The 22,737-nt window shown below is 38.1% G+C and overlaps 2 protein-coding genes across 3 annotated transcripts; both read right to left on the bottom strand.

Annotated features, from left to right (window-relative positions):
- Positions 1-11,078: 11,078 nt before the first annotated feature.
- Positions 11,079-15,674, bottom strand: LOC147897315 (pentatricopeptide repeat-containing protein At2g39620-like). Of its 2 annotated transcripts, XM_087380983.1 has the most exons (4): positions 15,627-15,674; positions 15,005-15,178; positions 14,803-14,873; positions 11,079-14,713 (listed from the first exon to the last, which is right to left on the bottom strand). In XM_087380983.1, the coding sequence occupies exons 2-4, from the start codon at positions 15,132-15,134 to the stop codon at positions 11,594-11,596; spliced, it is 3,321 nt and encodes a 1,106-aa protein (XP_087237109.1). In that variant the 5' UTR covers positions 15,135-15,178; positions 15,627-15,674; the 3' UTR covers positions 11,079-11,593. The 2 variants fall into 2 exon arrangements, with proteins under 2 accessions (XP_087237109.1, XP_087237108.1); XM_087380982.1 differs by lacking the exon at positions 15,627-15,674 and having other exon boundaries at positions 15,005-15,312.
- A 130-nt stretch (positions 15,675-15,804) lies between these two features.
- On the bottom strand, positions 15,805-19,458 carry LOC147897314 (uncharacterized). The gene is made up of 4 exons (XM_087380846.1): positions 19,349-19,458; positions 19,117-19,248; positions 18,945-19,035; positions 15,805-15,962 (listed from the first exon to the last, which is right to left on the bottom strand). Exons 1-4 carry the CDS (start codon positions 19,445-19,447, stop codon positions 15,805-15,807), a joined length of 480 nt encoding a protein of 159 aa, XP_087236972.1. The 5' UTR covers positions 19,448-19,458.
- Positions 19,459-22,737: the final 3,279 nt, after the last annotated feature.

Raw genomic sequence — 22,737 nt, 5'->3', positions numbered from 1 at the left:
AAGGCAATTGTTTTGCTTTAGGGGATTTCAATATGGTGAAAAGAAAGAGAGACAGATGGATGGAAAAGGGTATAGTAATAAGAGGCTCTGAACTTGAGGCTTAGGAGAACTGGGACAAGGCAGTAGCCGATATCATCTGCTCTTCCTCAGCAGACGGGCAGCATTAGTCCCCCAGAAAGCATACAGAGGTTCTGACATTTTGATGGACAGTTGACCGATCAGCCCACTGCTGGGGATCTCCCCCCTTTCCCCGTTTTGGGATCTCATACATATGGATAGTCGTGTGTGTACTCTCTCGCAGAGACATTCTCTATTGATATTCTCATCTTAGACATCAGCCTTGGGTGTGGATGCTTGCTTTAGTGGCCGCACCCCTTAGATTTTGTATCTAGACCTTTCGGTCTTTCAAAGATGTTAGTCCCCCCCCCCCCCCCCTCTCTCTCTCTCTCTCTCCCTCCCCCTACTGATTTGCATGGTTGGGTGACCCCTACTGATTAATTTTTACTTGAAAAACCAACCATGCAAATCAGCAATCCGAGAGGCGCTGATCATGGGAAATAAGTGAAAAACCAGGCTATTTCCAGAGAACCTAGCTCACTGCCTAGGGAATCTTTAGAATAGCGGCTAACAGCCAGGGTACTATACATCTAGCAAAATCTTGCTCCATAAATACATGAAAAATACTTGTAGGCCAAGCCTTGCAAAAACGCTCTCGCATTTCAACGATCGTCCTAGATCCTACCGTTCCATGCTCCAAAATGGCATGCAAGGTGTAGATGATATCCTGCCAGATAGAGACAATAGTTGCCGTTGGCAGGATTTGGTGACCTCCCATCACCAAGCTGCATCGGACAACTCAGATGTTCCAACCAATGATGTTGGACACCGTCTCCCAAACATTGTTCTTTGGAGGATGCTGTCAAGAAGGGGGAAATATTTGTTTGTTTTAAAAGATACACTCTTACTATTGAGATTTTTTACAGAAGATGGTTTGAAATAGATTTTGAGTTGTTTGGAAACATATAATTAGTTTTGGAGCAAAATCTAGCAGCTTCAACATCCTGGATTATAAGAGGGACCATTGAAAAAAACAAGTTTGATTACATTTTTCCTTCAAAGATCCTTGTCAGGTATTGTCTATTTACATAGTTTAACAATGTTTGATGATAAGTAAATGTTTTTTTGAGTTTATAGATTTCAATCGTTAGATTTTGCATGCAATTGGGACCTTCATATTGAAGACTCCTGATCTCAGAATGGAGGACATGCAACACACCACTTATGCATATTGCAGGCTCCCACTCTTTGTAAGTAGATGGATATAAATTTGTAAAACAAATACAAGGCATAAGATAGTTGTGTCAAAGTCCTCAAATAAATGAAAATACTATAAAATGCAAATGAAGTACTAGTACACTTTGAAAAACTAACAATTCGGCCTACGATATGGAAGGCTTGCATTCGAATGCATGCATATGTCTGCATCGGTAAAGACATGTTGAGTATATACCTACGTCACTGTGTTACTGCCAAGAGAAATTTCAAAATCTAAGATCCTTCCCTTCCAATGATTGGAGACGTCCATTGCATTCTTTCGACCCACTTTATAGCACCCACGATTAGGGGGTTGCATTGTGATCCAAGAATATTTCCTGTAGAGCTGAGGAATCCATTCTCCATGCTCATGCTTAACATTCTTCAATATGACAGACTGTAAACTACTTTGATATCTATCATTTTCTACTTCCATAGTTTCTGCCCTTGTACCATACGATTAAAATTATCTTTTTCAACGTCTTTCTACTTCCATAGACCCTCAAAGTTTCTATCTTCTCTTCTCTCTTCCTCAATCCCTCTCTTTCTCTGTAACTCTTCTCTCTCTCTCTCTCTCTTTCTCTCTCTCTCTCCCCTTTAACTAAAACTCTCACAAACAAGCAAAAAATTATTTCAAAATACATAGAATACTTCTCTCTCTCTGTCTCTCTTTCAAGATACCTCTCACCCAAACAAACAACAAATTATTTTGAAATACTTAGTTTAAGATATGCTCTCTTCTTGCCGTGTTTCTCCCTAGCCCCTCACACAAACAATAAAACATTATCAAAATCATATCTCTCTCTCTTCCCCTCTCAAAACTCTTTGATTGTTTTAGGATCTCTTTTTCTTTCTTCCTTCTCAAATACTTCTAAAACATAGCAATTTGAAATACAATCTTTGTCTCTCTCCCTCACTCATCCCCTCAAACAAAAAAAAAAACATACAATCTCTCTCTCTCTCTCTCTCTCTCTCTATATATATATATATATATATATCCCTCCTATAACAGTGAAGAAACAAATGTCAAAAATAGTCTTATAGTTTTAAATAGCATTTACCTCAATCTCTCCCTCCTCCTTGTCTTTTGTAACAAACATATAGATAAAGTGTGAGACAAAACATATCTACATAATACATACAAAACTTTCAAAGAAAAATCACTTGATTACCTAGAAAGTATGTGTTCCTTCTTTCTCTATACTCCAAAAAGGTAGAGAAAGAGCCAAAAATGATAGAATGCCCGTTTTCCTCACTCCTTCCATGCAGAGTCAGGTTACAAGTTTGGTTTCTAAGAGAGTGTGTAATAAGTAGAGAAAGAATGGAAGAGAAGAGGGATGAACAGAGCTTGGGAAGAAGTTTCTCCGAGAGATTTTTGCAAGTGGAAGAAAAACATGAGCAAAGAGGAGAGAGAATCGCTAATCAAGAGTGGAATGAGGATAGTTTGAAACCAACTACTAGAAAGTGGCGGGAATGGATTTTTTGAAATGTTTAAGAAGAGAGAGAATAGTGAGAGAGTTGGTTAGGAATTCAAAGTTTGGGCCAAATGGTTGAATCGAATGTAAAACATGAGCATAATTCTAGCTTGCTTTTTCGATTCTAGAAAGAGGAACTTCATTTTTGAAAAATGGAAGAAGTTGGTCAATATGCGTTTGTGTCTTATTTGTAGTTGCTTTCATGAAAGAATTTTTTGTTCGTCTTTTATTTTGAGGAAATGGGTCAAAGTGTCCTATGTGTTTGGGCTAATCATGATACATAATATGTAATGGTTCAGCATGATAATTGTTTCCATATCACATATATAATTATTCATGTACCATTGACCATAAGTTAATAGGTTTTCTTAGGAATAGTGCATCCCATTGAAGACAAAATGAGCACCCCATAATCCATTCCTTATCACTAGAATGCTCATGCACGATAAATATTCCTCAACTCTATTCACATTACGTGTATCTTTGTAAGTGATCCAGAGATAAGAAGTTGTTCAAACAGTATTAGCATTTTTTCATTGTTTTGTATGCATTTGTGAATTGTTGTATTATACTTAATTGCAATTGTTTGGATGTTAGGTTTATTTTTTCTGTAATTTTTATTGTTTCGAAGAGGCCGCCACGTGGTGTGTATGGGTACTTTGTGATGTGTTGCAAACATTGAAAGAAAATATTTGACCAATATTTTCCATTGATTTTTTTTTTGAATAAAAAGGAATCTCACTTCTTTTTCTTTCTAGTACTTGCATAGAAAGGAATATCCCTTGTCTTTTTTCTTGTATTTCAATAGAATGAAGGAATCTCCCTTCTTCTTTTTTTTGATTATTTGAATAGAAAGGAGTCTCCCTTCAATTTGGATAGAAAGTAGTCTCCCTTCTTTTTATTTTAATAGAAAGTAGTCTCCCTTCTTTGTATTTTAATACTAAGGAGTCTTCTTTTTTGTCTTATTTAAATAGAAATGAATCTCCCTTAATTTTTTGAAATCAATATGTGACTATTATTTCAAGTATTTTTGTGTGTCAATATTTGTTTTGAATATACTAAATATGTCTCCTTTTTGTTGCGAATCATTTTGTTGAAGCTTTGTCACATCTTTTCATCTACCTTGTACAAACATTTTCAGGCACTGTACTAATTTGACATTGTTAATCTTGCTCACATCTTTTTCATCTACAAACATTTTCAAGCACTCTACTAATTTAACATTGCTATCTTCTTTGTCTGTTATGTTTATAATGCTATTAATTTGTATGTAGCCCTTTCTTATTCAATTCTTGCAAATTCAATGAAAATGATTGCTTTAAACTAAAAACATTATAACTAACTAGAAGCAATGCTAATGATGTCAAACAATAAGTTAGACCTTTTTTTTGTATAGAAAGAGATATTGAAGGACATAAGAAAGCACCAAGCTTATATCTATTTTGCCTTTTCGTCAATATGATTGTAACCAGTCATCAAGTTATTTTCATTTAATATGAATTCTCCTTTCACACATAGCTTCCTGATTTTTTGATGGAATTCTTTCTCCTTCAGTGTTGAAAAAATGCTCCACTTTAGTATCTATTCCCAATTATATTAGCTTGATCCATGGGTCTTTTAGTTTCACTTTTACATATTCATTTTCACTGTTTTGAATCATCATTGACATTGAATTTAGTGTCTACACTGTGACATTATTTTAACACCTTGTGCACCTCTATAATATTATGAATTCCTTTTCGTATCATTGTTTGGTTCCTACAAATTGGGTAAATGTAATAGTATAATCGAATAATCTAGTCAAACTTTACTTTATCGTAGCCTTGAATCTTATAAGAATGCCATAAAGTACAATTTGAAATAAGCTTTTGCAAATCAATAAAGCATTAATCAAGGCAAGGAAATTGATAAATGTATAGTATGTTTACTGCTCTTCCTTTTTCAAAGTTGTTTGATAATGTATTTGGATTTGTTAATGGCAATAGTGTCTTTTGATTGAATTGCTATCAAAGAGCTTGTAAATAGAATATGTATACTCATTAATCTTGTTGAGATTGTCACATTTTTAATGGTGTAAATGGCTAGATTTTCTTGATAAGAGTGTTGAGCATATCATCTTTTATATCCTCATGTTTGCCCATAAGGTTCACTAAGTAAAGTACAAATAAAAAAACATTTAATAGGTAAGCTTATTGTTTAGTCTATATTGTGAATGTATTAGAAATTCTATTAACCTCTGACGTTTGATTTATCTTCAATTGATAGTCCATTTGCAACTTTTAAAATATGTCATGCAAAGGTTTCACATTGAATTGTGTCACCAAATTGCAAAATAGTAATACTGGTAGTTCTAGTAGGCTAACTACTGATGGATTTTAGAAAATATGATATTGCATAGTCTTCATAAATATATATATCAATGGATTTAGTTGGAAGAACAATAACATTTGTATCAAGCATGAAATTAATCATCACATTTGAGTCACCTTTGTCATAGAACAATTTTCTACTATTCATAAAAATGTTCTCGATTCTAATGAAATTGCCTCGTGTAATTTTGTCATTGTATTTCTCAATTAGATTAGTGCCATCAAAATGAAGTGTGATTGTAATCAAGCATTTTCATATATTATGTTTGCTCTAAAATTTGGGTACTTGGATTTTCCTCTATCATATGTGTTGTAGCAGTTTAAAGCAATTAGTCCTTTACAAGCAATATTGTACATATTTGGAACAATGTTTTAAATTTTATTACTTGTAGTTCTACAATTTTCCTTTTTCCCATTTTGGATATATTTGGAGAATCATTATCATCTTTCCCTTGCAGTTGAGCTATTGCATTAGCCATACCACTCAACTAAATTGATTTACCTACAATATCAAAAATCGACATTTGTTTGCACAAAAGATGCAACTCTCTCTCTATCTCTATGTGTGTGTGTGTAACAAAAAGTGAACATTTCGTCAATCATATGATGCTTACTGTAAGATTGTACAAAAAATTATAGTATTTGAAATATATAACTTCCTGTTAAAAGCATGCTTGCATCTCAAATATAGGCCACATCTCTTCATCTTCTTGGATCTTATGAGCATGCAATCTAGTAAAACTTGTTCCATACTAATTTGCTCATTTGGATCATCAAGTTTCATTAAGGTAGTTTTGAGCTAGTATAAGAAAATACAATATGTGATTTTGGAGCATGAACCTCTTGCGTAGTGGCATTACAACCAATCAAAATTTTCAACTAATCAACCTACTATGTAACAATCCAAAGCTTCTAACCATGAGTTTGCTATGATGAGTTATTGAGAAAAATTGCATAGTTCTTTTGCAAACCAAGAAAACATTTTAAGAGAGGTGTGGTAATGGTTTAGCTTTGAAGGAGTCTCTTCCCAATCACTAATTCCTATCCGCACAGATTTATTAGTTTGTGAAATCTAGTATGTAATTGGATGGACTTAAGTACTTTTGTGTGACATGATGTGAGTACTTATTTCAATGGACTAATAATCATTGCAGCAATATGTAATGGCCATTGACAAAACAGTGCTGCTTATAAAATTGTGATAGAAGACCCCCAATCCATTCAAGGTTGTTCCATAAATGAGACGTTTTGCATTTTGCTTAACTATATTCCAAGGGAAGGAGGAACGTACATTAAAATATCATGTATACTTCCTCCAATAAAGTATGGACAGATGAGCCAAAATTTGTTCTCCAATGTGAATCCTTTAGCTTGATGAACTAATCTGTGTATCACAATCATTGCTACTGTAGCTTTTAAGATAGCATGGCTCCGTCCACCAATGCATTTGAATATTTTACCAGCATAATTTATTGAGGCTTTGAATCTTGGAACACTGAGAACCTATACACGATGTATTGTTCCTTATACCTATCTTCCTAGTTCTTCATGAATTCTTAAGTCTCTTAAAGGAAAGTGAATGTTAACAACACATCCACTTGCATATTGAGTACAAATTTCTATTCAGCTCCCTCTAATTGTACTATTGAGGTGGTCTCAATCTTTGAATTAGTTGATATAGCTGTAAAGTTCTTCAAACTACCAAACATCAAAGTTTCTATCGCCCTTTCTCTCTCATGTTTTTTATATGGATCAATAGGTTTTTATATGGATCAATAGTTTTATTTCTTTCCATTCTAATAGCCTCATATCAAACTTTTTACAGCCATGATGTGGTAAGGATATGTGCTAGCTTTCACTAAGTGTTGTCATTGGTTAATTATCTACCCAAATAATTGACTCGGGTAAAATCAATATACAATATCTTGTACTTGTTTGTTGGATATGCTTGGAAGTTGAGAAAAGTAATAACATATAGTATCAAAGATTTCTTCTTGTAGGTCATATAAACATATTGCAAATGCATAGTTTCTTGAATTTCTTCCTCGCTTGTGTTTGCAATATGTAAAAAGGTGTATTTACAAAAAAGATCTTGTAAGCTCATTTTCCAGTATACCTTGGATCCCATGGTAGAAAATTGAAATTTAGAGTTGAAAACCTACTCAAAACAACAATTACAAAATAAATTTCATCTTTTCATGCAATCATATAGCCTTCTAATATGAAATAAAACTTATGTAATCAATATTCTTTTCTTTGAGAAACATTTAATTATACTAAGACAAATTAAAATCACAACATAAAACAAAATAAAAAAATATAATATAAAGTACTTATATGAAATTAAGATGATTTAAACTAAGTTTTGTTAATACATATGAAATTAGCATAATTTATATGTAATAAATTATATATATTTTCATAGCATTCGTTTTAAGTACCTTTGATGGTACTATTTATTACTTTTATATTTTCATAATATTTTAAATAAATAATTTTTTTGAGATTTAATACTTTTATTCAAATTCTAGTAATAGAACATAGATTCAAGGTAAAATTATCAAAACTAAAACTTAATAAGTTCTTTTATAAATGGCTCTCAGTGTAGCTGCATAGAGTTTTCTATTAATTACAAGTTTTTAATGATATTACCTATTAAATACATAGTATCAAGTTTGCTTACTTTTAATGGTGTAGGTATTCTTCATCATTATTTCATTTTACTATAGCAATCACTACTATCAAGTAGTATACATAATCATAACCATCATCTTGTGTTCTTCTACTAGTTTTAAATTTGTGCACATGTTATTACTGTGATATGCAAATGAAGACATAATCTACTTCTATATTTTTGTATTATGTAATACTACATGTTGAACTATGGTCTACTTTTGTTACTTCTAGAAATATAGTTACCTTTTTCATTTCGGTTGTTACTATACGAATATTTACTTTGTCTATACATTGAGTAATGAACACAATAAAGCTTTTAAGAAATAAAATAAATTTGCATTTGTGTTTCTGTTTTTGCTTTAATATTTTGGAATATTTTATTTTATATTAATATTTACCATTTCATTTACAATAATATCTGCATCATGTTTCTCATATTGCTTGTTTGAAGTTTAGAAGTACAAGCATATATTCTAATCAAATCTTTAAACTAAAAATTCAAACCATATATTTTCTTTCTTTTAAAATAAGAGTGAAAACAAATATTACTCTTGTCATGAAAATTTTAAAAGGTTGTAAGATTTTGATGTACTCATACGTTATTCAATACTACTCTTTATTTTATGAATGTCACATGTGCTTAAAGTCATGTAATGAACTTCTCTTTACCAAAAATTCTTCTAAAAAGAATTATGAGCTATATGATTATTTGTTTACTAACAAAATCAAGCCTGTTCAAAAGAAATTTTATGCAAATACTATGTACTTTCTTGTCTGAATAATAAATATAGAATGCAATATATGATCTTTTATCTTCTTATTCAACCATGCACAAAGGGGAAAGCATAGAGAAGAAAGAGATTCAGCCAAAACTTTTGAGAATTATGTCATCCAAGGATAATCTGGTGGATTCAGCTCATAACTCATAGAACCCTTCTCCATAATATTTACCTTCACTCTTTTAACTTCTATAGAAGCAAAACAAATTCTATTTCTTGCTTTTTACATTCAAGAGGTGTCACACATTTTTGTACATTTAAATCAGTCGTGTCTCCTACAGCTTATGCTTTAAGATATTTCTATGAGAAAATTACAGCCCACTCTTTACTATCTAGATAGAACATTGAGGTAGATTATAGAAGGTATTGAAATGTGCATAAGCTGGATAGATTCAAAACCTAGAAAGTCAAAGGAAAATCGTCCTAGTAATGGATATCCACATGCATACAACAAAAGTCAATTCAAATCTTAGAAAGTTGGAGAAAAGTTTAATTATGTATGGTATGAGTATTAGCATGAATGGGTAGTAGATCTGCCTTATCTACCATAACTTTTGCATGTTTTTTGCTCTTTCTTGATGCAGCTCCTTGATAAGACTTTCCTGCAACTTCTAAAATAGAATTGAATAGCATTTCTTTATGGTAAGTAGGCAATGAAAAATTATTTTTTTGTGTATATTGTTGTAGAATACTTTTACAAAATGTTGATTCATTCTATAAAAGCAAAGTTAGAGTAAGTTAGATCAGCTATATTTCTTTGTGAAGAAAATAATATCATTATAAATTACATGTATTTGAAAATCAATAAGGTAGAATTTGTTACTTTGTAACCACACTTTTTAATTTTGCACTTTTTATGGTACTACTTTGTTTTGCAATTTACTTTTAGCAATAGTGTAGTATAGAGTTGTAAATGAGTCTTACCCTCAAGGGTCATGACAAACATCATTTTTTGTGGAAATCTTTGAATGAGCTTCAAGTGCACCTTTTGCAACTGCACGTTCTACTCTTTTTTTACTTGTATATTTGGGGGGAGATTGGTATTGTATGTCTCCCACTGTCACAACTGCTTGGATATTCAGATGACGTATCGGTCCCTCTCTAGTATATTGGTACATTGGTGGCAAGAGATCAATCTTCTGACAAAAATCTTGTAATTGGTCTTTGTACGTAGAGAGTTTCTTGAACGACACTTCACACTGAATAGCACAATTTAACTATTAAATTGAGTAGTTCAACATGTCATACAATTGCAAAAGTAGTTTAACTAAGTTTGTTCAAAGAAATCAATCGTATTAGAAATGAACATACATACTTACTCATCACCGATTAGTGCTTCCTTCCATAAACAGTGACATGCATCTAACATGTTCAGTTAAAGTGTATTTGTGTAATCTAGCCTTAGGAGCACTCTAGTCTTTCGACATGGTTTGGAGGTGCTCTCGCAAAAATAGATTCATCTCATTAAATTACATTTGTTGTGAATCTAGCCTCAGGAGCACTTCAATCTTTGGACTGTCTCTGAATCCCTTGGTAGAATGCTTTGTTTGTGATTTTTCAAATATGCTCAAGAATATTTTACCAAATTTTGAAAGAAAATTTCTAATGAGATGGAATTCAACAGTTTGGAACTTTAAAACATAAGCTATGAAAAAAAATTGCGAGCATATTACAATCCTATATTACTATACCTTCGATAAAAACATCCTTGCTTTAGCAATGATTTTCACTTTTTGATCATCAAGCACTAGCAATCGTAGTCTACAAGCAAGCGTCTTGGAACAAATTACAAAATCGTGATATCAAATGGCTTGTGTAAAGTGCAATAGTTGCTAGCAAGTTGATGATGCATGTTATGAAGGTGCTTGATGAATTAAGCATTAAATTCCTCTTGAGGATGATGCATGAGATCTGTTGGAACTTGTGAAGTGGGAAAAGATGAATAACTCCTGTCCTATGAGTTGAGAAAAAGGAGCACGTGGGAGTAGTTATCTGTGGCAGGGATCCATTGAAAGCATTGCTTTGCTTGCTTACTATGTTTACCTTTTGGTTTTCAGAATAAATTGTTAGCTCAATTTTCTCTTTTATTTTCATTATAGGAATTTGAACTTTGAAACAACAAAAATCTGAATTTGAACGATTGGATATATTCTACATACATACATACATACATACATACATATACATACATATATATATATATATATATATATATGCTGAGTATGTCTACCTTTTAGTTTTAAAAAGAAAATTGTTAGCTCATTTTTCTTCTCTTCCGTTTTCTCTTTACTTTCATTGTAGAAATTTGGACTTTGGAACAACAAAAATCTGAATTTGTACGATTGGATATATTCTAGTCTTACAAAGGTAGGTGTATGTATATATATATATGTATGTATGTGTGTGTATACATACATACATATATATATATATATATATATATATATATATATATGGATGGGAGACAGTGTCCAGCATCACTGCTTGGAATATTATGTAAAGAGGGATAAATTAGACTCTTGACACACCTCAGTGCTATCTGTCAATCCCAATGCTGGTAATAAGAGAACATCAGCTCTTTGAAGCAGACATCTACTGAATTGGTTTACTCTCTACTGCTCCTACAGTCACTTAGCCTCAACTAGCAGTGGGACAAAAAAACTCCCAAGGTACTTGGAGTAATAGATTTAAGGTTGTTTGGGGCTGCAACCGCGCCCCCCCCCTCTTGCTGGAATGGAGACTTTGCAGCTCCCTGGTGTTCCGGGAAAAGATCTTGCTTTGCATGCATATTTTTGCCTTGGGAATGTCTTGTATCCCCACCAAAAATACATGCACAATGCTGCTTATTGTTGGTCAACCAACTCTGTCCTAGTTTCTTCTATGCTTGTTCCGTCAGCTCGACCTTTTGCTCTTCCTCCATACGAGGATCTGCATAAATGTTAAACCTCAAGACACAAGCTGTCCACGATGCTGCCAATTGTCAGTCCACCAACTGTCCTAGTTTCTTCCATGCTTGTTCGTTCACCTCGACCTTCTGCTCTTCCTCCATACGAGGATCTGCATAAATGTTAGACATCAAGACATAAGCTGCAGCAGCCTTTTCATCCAATCGCACTGCATGTTCAAAGGCTAGCCTTCCAAGCTCCGAGTTACCCCACCTTTGACAAGCCCCCAACACTGTACGCCATGCCACAAGATTAGGATGGAAAGACATATGTTTCACCATCACTACCGCCTCATCTAATTGGCCTGCACGGGCAAGGAGATCAACCATACCAATGTGATGCTCGATAGTTGGAGTGATGCCATGATCTTTGCTCATGGTCTCAAAGTACGTCCGGCCCTTCCCCACTACTCCCGTATGACTGTAAACAGTAAGAACAATAGACAATGTGACCCCATCTGGCTTTATCCCTTCTTCTCTCATTTTCTCCAGCATATGGAAAACTACTTCACCTTCTCCTTGCTGAGCATATCCTGCCATGAGTGCAGTCCATGATACCTTGTTTCGAACTGGAATCTTGTCAAATGCTTCCCATGCTTCTGCAAGCGAGCCACATTTGGCATACATATCCACCAAAGTGTTGCCAACAACATGGTCCCTTTCCAGCCCCTTTCTGGCCACCTCAGTGTGTATTTCTTGGCCCTTTTCTAAAGCTCCTATACTGCCGCAAGCTTTCAAGCTATAAACAAATGTGACAGCATTTGGAGAGAGACCCTCCAGTTGCATCTGTTTGAGACAGTTCAGCCCTTCCTCACCAAGCCCCTGCTCAACATACCCTGCGATTAGTGCAGACCACGAGATTACATTTGGAAGTGACAGCTTGTTGAAGAATTCCTGTGCTTCTGCAAGTGAGCCACATTTGGCATACATATCCACCAAGGTATTACCCACAACAAGATCTCTTTCCAGCCCCTTTCTGGCTATCTCAGCATGTATTTCTCTGCCCTCATCTATGGCTCCTATACTGCCACAAGCTTTCAAGCTGCAAATGAATGTGACAGAATCTGGAGAGAGACCCTCCAGTTGCATCTCTTTGAGACAGTTCAGTGCTTCCTTGCCAAGCCCATGGTTGGCATATCCTGTGATTAATACATTCCACGAGGCCTCATTTCGAATTGGCAGCTTGTCAAACGTTTCCAGTGCCTCTGCAAGCGAGCCACATTTGACATACATATCCACTAAGGTACTGCCAACAACAAAATCTCTTTCCAGCCCCTTCCTGGATATCTCGGTGTGTATTTCTCGGCCCTTGCCTATCGCTCCTATGCTGCCACAAGCTTTCAAGCTGCAAACAAATGTGGCAGCATTTGGAGAGAGGCCCTCCAGTCTCATCTTTTCGAGGCAGTTCACTGCTTCCTCACCAAGCCCCTGCTCTGCATATCCTGCAATTAGGACATTCCATGAGACCTCATTTTGAACTGGTAGCTTGTCAAATGCTTCCCGTGCTTCAGCAAGTGAACCACATTTGGCATACATATCCACCAAGGTGCTGCCAACAGAAAGATGTCTTTCCAGACCCTTTCTGAAAATCTCGGCATGTATTTCCCGGCCCTTCTTTATGGCTCCTATATTGCCACAAGCTTTCAAGCTGCAAACAAATGTGACAGCATCTGGGGTGAGACCCTCCTGTTTCATCTGTTCCAGATAGTTCAGAGCTTGCTCACCAAGCCCATGCATGGCATATCCTGCAATCAGTGCAGTCCATGAGACCTCGTTTCGAACTGGTAGCTTGTCAAATGCTTCCTGCGCTTCTGCAAGTGAGCCACATTTTGCATACATATCCACCAAGGTGCTGCCAACAACATGATCTGTTTCCTGCCCCATTCTGGAAATCTCGGTGTGTATTTCTCGGCCCTTGTCTATGGCTCCTACGCCGCCACAAGCTTTCAAACAGCAAATAGATGTAACCACACTTAGAGGGAGACCCTCCAGTTCCATCTGTTTGAGAGAGTTCAGCACTTCCTCACCAAGACCCTGCTTGGCATATCCTGCTATAAGTGTATTCCACGAGACCTCATCTCGAACTGGAAGCTTATCAAACGCTTCCCGTGCTTCAGCAAGCGAACCGCATTTGACATACATATCCACCAAGGTGTTCCCAACAGACACATGTCTTTCCAGCCCCTTTCTAGAAATCTCAGCGTGTATTTCTTGGCCCTTGTCAATGGCAACTATGCTGCCACAAGCTTTCAAGCTACAAATAAATGTGACAACATTTGGAGAGAGACCCTCAAGTTGCATCTGATAAAAACAGTTCAGCGCTTCCCCACCACGCCCATGCTCTGCATATCCTGCAATTAATGCAGTCCACGAGACTACGTCTTGAATCGGCAGCTTGTCAAAAACCTCCTGTGCTTCTGCAACAGAGCCAAATTTGCCATACATATCCACCAAGGTGCTGCCAACAAAAAGATCTCTTTCCATCCCTTTTCTCGCTATCTCGACGTGTATCTCTCGGCCTCTTTCTGCATCTTTCAGCCTAACATAAGCCTTAAGTACGGCCACAAAGGTATAATTGCTAGGTCTTATGGAATCCTCTTGCATTTTCTGGTAGAGGTTGAGGGCACGCTCTGAATCCCCATATTCATTATAACCTGTGATAAGAGAAGTCCAAGAATACACATTCCGATCGACCAACTTATTGAAAACATGTTGAGCATCGCACATGTTTCCAACTTGGACCAACATTGGGACAAGGTAGTTCCCAAGAGATCTATGATCTTCCAGCCCATTTTTGCGCAGGTAGGCATACAAGCGCTTGGTATACGCTGGGTTTTTAACTGTTCTGCACTTATTCAAGATGTATGCAAGGTTCTGAAATGAAGGCAGCTGGGGCATCCGTTCGATAGACGTGAGTGCGTCCTCTAAGCTGACAGTTTCCCAGTCATTCCTCTCGTGCGGTTCTTGTGCTTTGAAGTTCACATCAGGCCCCAAGGTGGCCTTGCAACACTGCTCCCCTAAGCCCCAATCGTGGGCCTCACCAGTGGGTGCTCTGGGCTTTTTCTCGACCATGCCTTTAACCAAACCTGGTTTGTACCAGCCGTCTACCCATAGGGACTCCTTGGTAATCTTATGCTCTGGAGATCTTGGGATTGTCTGTTGTGAAAATTCACGAGACTCCTCAGACTAGCCAATCTACAGATGTGTTGTGCATATCACTCAGTTCGGACCCGTAACACACTTACTTTGCTCTCTTTGTTGTCGCACAAGGGATCTGTGAAGAACGTCTTCCATAAGCGCTCGGTCCCTGACCTACCTGCGAAGCATGACCATAGGGATAACCAATTTCCAGTCACTTTTTCCCTAATCGCTAAGGAAAACCTGCCTTACAACAAAATATATTACCTCTTGCAATTTCGACTGTTGCACACTAAAGGATGGCAGTACCTGAATGCGAGCATTCCTTCCCCGCCGTTCCACTGTCCTCGGGGAAATCCGTCGGGGAGTTAGCGCTGGGCAGATGAGCTGCCAACAAGTAGGAGCGTGGATCTCTGCCAAAAAACCCTGGGCCATGCATCTGAGCCACGACGCTATACGTTGGACACGGATCTCTGCCGCGTCCTGTATACAAGTTGATTATCATCGCGAAAAGAACTCCAGCAAGTGTAGCGAGTTGCAGAGGTCCTCTTCTTCTTCAGAGGAAACATTTTGCAGGAGAAGCAGACACGAAATTCAAGGAGAGACGGCCACGTGGCGTTTTATGCTTCATTGCTAATGTAGGTTTGTTAGCACTGCCTAGCTAGGGAGTGAGTGAGTGATACACTATTCCTTTGGAATTAAAACCAGGCTGTCCTGATGAAGCGACCTGTCTCCAACGTTTTTCACTATACCGGATGATTTCAAGAATGGTCTGGGATCTCGCATTCCTTGTACGTATTTAATCATCTCTTTTTGGCCAAAATAACAGATGCCGACGAAAAGCGGAATTCACCGAAGATCATTGCGACACAGAAACAACAACGATTCAAATATAGACCAGCGCCGAACAACAGAAGGTGCTAACTCTTACTCTGTCTGTCTCTTTGTCCTCCTCTTCACACTAGCGTTGAACTGCGCCCCCCTTGTTTCGATATATTGTAAGTCCCAGGTGCTGCACGTAATATATAGCTTTACAAAGCTGATTGGTTTGGGCCGCAAGTTAGACGTCCTGTCGCGGGAGGCGTGCAAGCTTTGGCAGAGAGACGCTTTCATATCATGCTTTCCAAACTTTGTTGTTTTTTGCGCCAAGTCACAGGCCCTGTCGTGGGAGAGGTGGAAGCTTTGGCAGAGAAAGGATTTGTATCAGTTTTCGGTGCCTGCGTTGTCAAAACCTCCTCGGCTGCTCCATGCACAGTGGTGAATGTACCTATTTTATTTACCCCACCAAAGATGGGAGTTTACTCAAGAATTCCACTATCAAGAAGCTCAGTAGGAAGACATTGAAGAGTTGTTTTCATGCAGCCGCCGCCGAGGAAGCGTATACCGAAGGTGAAGCTCTGTCTGTTGCTTTCTTATTTTCTTTGGTGTTGTGATTGTTATCGAGGAAAGCATTGACAAAGCATGTGTTTCCCGGTCCGGAAAGAGCTTAGGAGCAAAGGTTGCATGATCCAAATGCGTTGCAAAATACTCTTAGACATTGAACCCCCCTTTGTCGAAGAGGACAACGAGTCGAGCATTGTCACCGAATAGTTTTTTTAAAATAGCGTAGAACAAAATTGGGCTCCTCTTGCAGAGTATCGGTCTTCTTTGATCATCTTAGTTGCCAACTTTGAGGTGCTTTGGTTGTAATGGTTTGATGATGTAAAGGTTTTTGGGGTTTCTTATACGTGATAGTGCTGTGTATGTCAATCCATGTGACTTTATGTTTGATGGGTCAAATGCAAGTTGATCCATTGATAGTCCTTGTGAACGGTGGATTGTCCTAGCTGCTACGGGCTAGATTGGAAATTGTCTATGTGTAATTGAATTTAGGTTGTTCTTGCCAATTTGAAATTCTCTTGTGATTTGTAGTATTGGTGTCCATTGTTTTGGAATTTGTACATCGTAAAGAGTTGAGTTGTTGATTCGAGTTTGTCTTCCTATTGCCAGATTGTTGAATAAGATCCAAACAACTTGTTGTTCATGTGTTATGTTTGAATTTGGAAAATATCGTCTACACCGTTTACCAAGCCATCAAGGATGTTAAGATTTCTTGAACATATTTCGACTATCATACCTGGCTTTAGCTAGAGTTTTTAGTGTAGTCCTACTGTGTTTAATGGATTTGATGGTATTGTTATTGTTTTGCTGCATGTCTTGTGGTGTTTGTCTATTGCTTTAAGAATATGAGGATTTTGTTTGAGTAAGTGGAATACTTCTTCATTATGAGCATCTTTGAACGCATTAGTGTAGAATAGGTGTGGCACACTCTCCTTCTCAATTGGTTGTCTATAATGTATGATATGTCGTTTGTTGTATGTTCTCCTGTTCTTATTCTATTGAATATTTCAATGTATTGAGAATTTGTTTGGTGCATTGGTTCAGTTAATTCATATTGCAAGAAATTGCTCTTCCAAAAATAAGTTTGCATAGTTGTTTGTGTTGATTGGTTGATAAATAGCCACGAATCCTTTGTGGGACTAGCTTGGCACAAGTCTCAACATAGGAGAATATCAACACCTCCAAAGGGTTCATTGTGGTTGTGCTTGATTTCACGGAGTCGCATATCAGCCGCAACTAATGTGGAATGGCCTATCAAAGATTCGTCAAAGACAACAAGTTGAAGGTCTTTGTAGAGTTGAGAGAGTTCTTGTAATTTTTCACTTGAAAGACTTGTGCAGTGTGATGCCATTAGAGGCAGGTGTAGTGCAGAGTGGATTGTGGTGCCGCCAATGTTGAAAGCAACTTTTCCTGTATATGCTAGGAGAAGAACTTTTGGGGAGTCTATGTTTTTGTTTATGTGAGTAGTTTCGCAAAAGTGCTCGTACTATTGTCAGAAGTGTGAATGTTTTTCCTATTCTTGCATTTCCTGTCAAGAAGAGGTGAAATGCTTGTGAGGGGAAAATCCTTTTTTTAGCATTATGTCTTCTACAATCAAACGATGGTTGTTGTTCAAGGCTCTAAAGTTAATGTAGTAATCATTATTTGGTGCCATTGTATATTTTTTGAAAGTGTAATTAGGGAGTTGCTTTGTTTTGGGTTGATTGGGCATGCCTATTGTAATGTCATAGGCCTCAATGTTATTGTTCATCTCAATATTTGATGTGCTTGTGTTGGTCTAATTACTTGTTGAATTTTCCATTACTTTTGGAATTAGCTTGTTGAATTTTTCTTTGTTTGGGTCAATAATGTCTTTGTTGTTGTTGTATTTATCATGCCATATTAAAGTGTAGTTATCAAGGCTTGGTTCCTCATTGTAGTTGTTGAAACATATGATTTTTTGTCTCTTTGTCAATTTTTGTCATGTAAGATGTACAGTAAGCTGTAGCCCCATTGGGATTTAGTATGAATTGTATGTCTATGTTTCCCCCCCATAAGTTGGATACATGAGGATTGAAGTTGTTAGTATAAATGTCTTTAGGTTGTCTTTTCAAGAAGAGTGTTGGCTGTGAAATAGATCCTTGAAGAGCTAATATGTATTGATCTTTTGTTAGTTTAATAGCATTTAAAAATTCATTGTAGTGCAATAGTTGTGTGTTTTCTATTGATAAAGATTCGTTAATCAAGTTGATGTGTTTCTTTATAATGTTGTTATTACGAGCACTACAAGGCATAGGCCATTTTCCGACGGAAATACCGACGCTTTTTACATTAAATTTTTTTTTTTTCACGGGCGCAAAGGTCGCTATAAAAGTTGTTAAAATCGTCAGAAAAGGAGCGTCGCTATAAACCGTCGCTATATAGCGATGCTGTTAATCGTCGCTATATAGCGACGATGACAAACGTCGCTATATAGCGACACTGATAATCATCGCTATATAGCGACACTGGTAAACGTCGCTATATAGCGACGATTAACAGAAGTAAAAAAAAAGGGTTAGTGGGACTAAACAGGGCTTCCTTTTGGCCCTGTTTAGCCCCACTAATCCTTTTTTTTTTTGTAATTACAAAAGAAAGTTTTTTATAACAAAATTTCCCTTGCTTGCAGGGTGATACAAAATTGTTCTTATGAACGATGAGGAAGAAATGCATATACATATACAACTGTGTTTGTAACAAAATTACCCTGTGAAAGGGCGATACAAAATTGCTCAAACGAGCGGATATACAAAATGCTACTACCACTACTCATCCGAATCCGAATCCGAATTGTCTTGTTGGCTTGTTCCTTGGTCCTCGACACCTGCGTCTTCTCCCTCGTCCGCGACACCTGCGTCTTCTCCCTCGTCCTCGGCACCTGCGTCCGATCCTTGCCCCTGTTGATCGCTCGTCTCCGATGATGGGACGCTTGAGCTTTGACCCTAAGAGTGAACCATATAAATCGAAAATTAGATTGGAACTTAAATTAAAAAGTGAGATTACAAGTAGGAGTAAACTTATACCGTGCGAGCAGCCACCTCAGTCCAATCGACTGTCGCTCCCATTGCCTCTTGCTCAATGAACCACGGCTTTGTTCCTATCCGAAATGCGTGCCGCGTCTCTGCATCTGTAGGAAGACGACCCATCGCAGCTTGCTGTGGATCCAATTTACGAGAGTTAGAGTTAGCTAAAGTGCATGTAATATGTAAGTAAAACAAATAGAACAATACATTAAATGGGAAGAAGTAGACTTACCACGGTTGCCTCGAACGCATACCGTCCGCCTGCACCAAAGTGCGAAGTACCTACGACGTCCAGCTGTCTCTTCGCAGCCCTCCTCTGACCCTCGAACATTTCGGGATGGTCCCTATGTTGCTTCTTGAAGTACTTCCAATCAGCTTTGTTTGCCCAGCTGGGTTTAGCCAACCCCTTTGTAATGGAAGTATGCAAGGTTGATCTGCGATGCTTTAGGACCAAACCCATGCGCTCGAGCATATAATTGTTATTAAACTCCACATTTGGTGGATTAGGGTATCTTTGTTTTAACTCATCGATCACCGTCTGCTTCTTTTGGGCATCTTGATACCGCCAATCGATATTTATGCCGCTCTTGAAGTGATGACTCATCAACCTCCTCATGGTGGCCATCACTGCTTTGCCCTTTTTGTCTTCTATTATCTCTCCGGCAGATGTGATTTGATAGGAGAGATCCCCTGATGAGTAAGGGGGACTGACGGTAGCAGAGTCTGAAGGAGTGGAAGCAGCACGACCGCTTCCGGATCGAGGAGTAGCTGTGGGAGTAGGAGAGGGAAAGGGACCTGACTGATACTGTGTCTCTGGACCAAGTGGAGACCTAAAGGAGCGTGAGTATGCTGACTCGTCTACATCTCCTGAGTCAGCACAACATGAGCCGCCCATCCTACTCTTCCTTCCCTTGTGGGAGGCATGCGCAGGTGATGATCCCGTGGTCGAAGGGGCGCGAGGGGATGGCTGGGCAGTACGTCCACCCATCGGTGTAGGGGAAGGAATTGCGGAGGTCCTCTGAGAGAGCAGAGAGAAGAATCTCGCTGCCTCCTCATCGCTCATCTGCGCTACAAACTCGTCGGGAGTCTCGACAAAGCCATGCGCGGCTAGCAAAGGAGTTCCCTGAGGGGTAGTCGCAGTGCTACGTGGAAGAGGGGTCGGACCAGGGGTAGTCACAGTGCTAGGACCGAGAGGAGTCGGACCAGGGGTAGTCCTCGGGGTAGTCGCCTGAGAGGAATCAAAGTCCTCTGGAGCATATAGATCGTGAGCTCTCCTCCTGCGAGGCTGTCCGTACTCGTCGGATGAGCGACGTGATCCCATGTCTAACATAGACACAAACACGAAAACAGAAAACAAAAAACAAACATGAGCATTCTCATAGGCATAGGCATAGGCAAGAAGAAAGAAGAGGGAAAGGAAAGAAGAGGGAAAGGAAAGAGGGAAAGAAGAGGGAAAGATAAGAGGGAAAGAAGATGTAAAGGAAAGAAAAGAATGAGAATGAGGAAATAGAGAATGAGAGAAGGGGGAAATAGAGAAGGGGAAAGAGATGAGGGAAAATAGAGAAGGAGAGAAGGGGGAAATGAGAGAAGGGGGAAATAGAGTGGGAAATAGAGAATGAGCTTATGCAGAAATAGAGAATGAGCTTATGCTTCTCTCATTCTCTATTTCCGCATAAGCTCACGCATAAGCATGAGCTTATGCGGAAACTTAAGCATAAGCTCATGCTCATGCATGAGCATAAGCATGAGCTTATGCTTAAGCATAGGCATCGGAAATAGAGAAGGAGCTTATGCATAAAATAGAGAATGAGTTTCCGCATGCTTATGCTCATGCGGAAAAAGAGAAGGAGCTTATGTAGAAAAAGAGAAGGAGAGAAGCTTATGTGGAAACTCATTCTCTATTTTCGCATAAGCTCCTTCTCTTTTTCCGCATGAGCTTATGCTTATGCTCATGGGTGAGCATGAGCTTATGCTCATGTTTCTGCATATGCGAAAATAGAGAATGAGAGAAGCATAAGCTTCTCTCATTCTCTATTTCCGCATATGCTCACGCAAAAGCTTATTTCATTCTCTATTTCCGCATAAGCTTCTCTCGTTCTCTATTTCCGCATAACCTTCTCTCATTCTCTATTTCCGCATAAGCTTCTTATGCGGAAAAAGAGAAGGAGCTTATGCGAAAATAGAGAAGGAGCTTATGCATAAAAAGAGAAGGAGGAGCTTATGCGGAAAAAGAGAAGGAGCTTATGCATAAAAAGAGAAGGAGCTTATGCGAAAATAGAGAATGAGAGAAGCATAAGCTTCTCTCATTCTCTATTTCCGCATAAGCTTCTGCGGAAACTTAAGCATAAGCTCATGCTCATGCATGAGCATAAGCATGGCATAAAAAGAGAAAGAGGAGCTTATGCGGAAAAAGAGAAGGAGCTTATGCGGAAACTTACGCATAAGCTCATGCTCATGCATGAGCATAAGCATGAGCTTATGCTCATGCGGAAAAAGAGAAGGAGCTTATGCTCATGCGGAAAAAGAGAAGAGCTTATGCGAAAAAAGAGAATGAGAGAAGCATAAGCTTCTCTCATTCTCTATTTTCGCATAAGCTTATGCGGAAACTTAAGCATAAGCTCATGCTCATGCATGAGCATAAGCATGAGCTTATGCTTATGCTTATGCTTATGCTTAAGAGCTCTTTCTCTTTTTCCGCATGAGCATAAGCTCCTTCCTTAGCATAAGCTCATGCTTATGCTCATGCGGAAAAAGAGAAGGAGCTTATGCTCATGCATAAGCTCATGCTTATGCTCATGCGGAAAAAGAGAAGGAGCTTATGCTCATGCATAAGCTCATGCTTATGCTCATGCGGAAAAAGAGAAGGAGCTTATGCTCATGCGGAAAAAGAGAAAGAGCTTATAAGCATAAGCATAAGCATAAGCATAAGCTCATGCTTATGCTCATGCGGAAAAAGAGAAGGAGCTTATGCTCATGCGGAAAAAGAGAAAGAGCTTATGCGGAAAAAGAGAATGAGAGAAGCATAAGCTTCTCTCATTCTCTATTTCCGCATAAGCTTATGCGGAAACTTATGCATAAGCTCATGCTCATGCATGAGCATAAGCATGAGCTTATGCTTAAGCATAAGCATAAACATAAGCATGAGCTCATGCTTATGCTCATGCTTATGCTTATGCTTAAGCATAAGCATAAGCATAAGCATAAGCTCATGCTTATGCTCATGCTTATGCTTAAGCATAAGCATAAGCATAAGCTCATGCATAAGCATAAGCATAAGCATAAGCTCATGCTTATGCTCATGCGGAAAAAGAGAAGGAGCTTATGCTCATGCGGAAAAAGAGAAAGAGCTTATGTGGAAAAAGAGAATGAGAGAAGCATAAGCTTCTCTCATTCTCTATTTCCGCATAAGCTTATGCGAAAACTTAAGCATAAGCTCATGCTCATGCATGAGCATAAGCATGAGCTTATGCATATGCTTATGCTTATGCATTTATGCTCATGCGGAAAAAGAGAAGGAGCTTATGCTCATGCAGAAAAAGAGAAGGAGCTTATGCGGAAAAAGAGAATGAGAGAAGCATAAGCTTCTCTCATTCTCTATTTCCGCATAAGCTCATGCGGAAA

The sequence above is a fragment of the Dipteris shenzhenensis genome, chromosome 10 (assembly GCF_047967505.1).
Source record: "Dipteris shenzhenensis isolate YYH24624 ecotype China chromosome 10, Dip_SZ_1.0, whole genome shotgun sequence".
Classification (NCBI taxonomy): domain Eukaryota; kingdom Viridiplantae; phylum Streptophyta; class Polypodiopsida; order Gleicheniales; family Dipteridaceae; genus Dipteris; species Dipteris shenzhenensis.
Note: the sequence above shows the minus strand (reverse complement) of the source record. Positions and strands in the feature narration are given on the sequence as shown.

Excerpts from the sequence above, each read along its gene's own strand:
- LOC147897315 (XM_087380982.1), bottom strand. The coding sequence starts at position 15,200 with ATGATAATCAACTTGTATACAGGACGCGGCAGAGATCCGTGTCCAACG. Across the intron at positions 14,874-15,004 it reads GAAGGAATGCTCGCATTCAG|GTAGGTCAGGGACCGAGCGC; the intron begins GTACTGCCATCC and ends CATGCTTCGCAG. Across the intron at positions 14,714-14,802 it reads GCGACAACAAAGAGAGCAAA|ACAATCCCAAGATCTCCAGA; the intron begins GTAAGTGTGTTA and ends TTTTCACAACAG.
- LOC147897314 (XM_087380846.1), bottom strand. The coding sequence starts at position 19,447 with ATGTTCGAGGGTCAGAGGAGGGCTGCGAAGAGACAGCTGGACGTCGTA. Across the intron at positions 19,249-19,348 it reads ATGCGTTCGAGGCAACCGTG|CAAGCTGCGATGGGTCGTCT; the intron begins GTAAGTCTACTT and ends TTGGATCCACAG. Across the intron at positions 19,036-19,116 it reads CTGAGGTGGCTGCTCGCACG|GGTCAAAGCTCAAGCGTCCC; the intron begins GTATAAGTTTAC and ends GTTCACTCTTAG.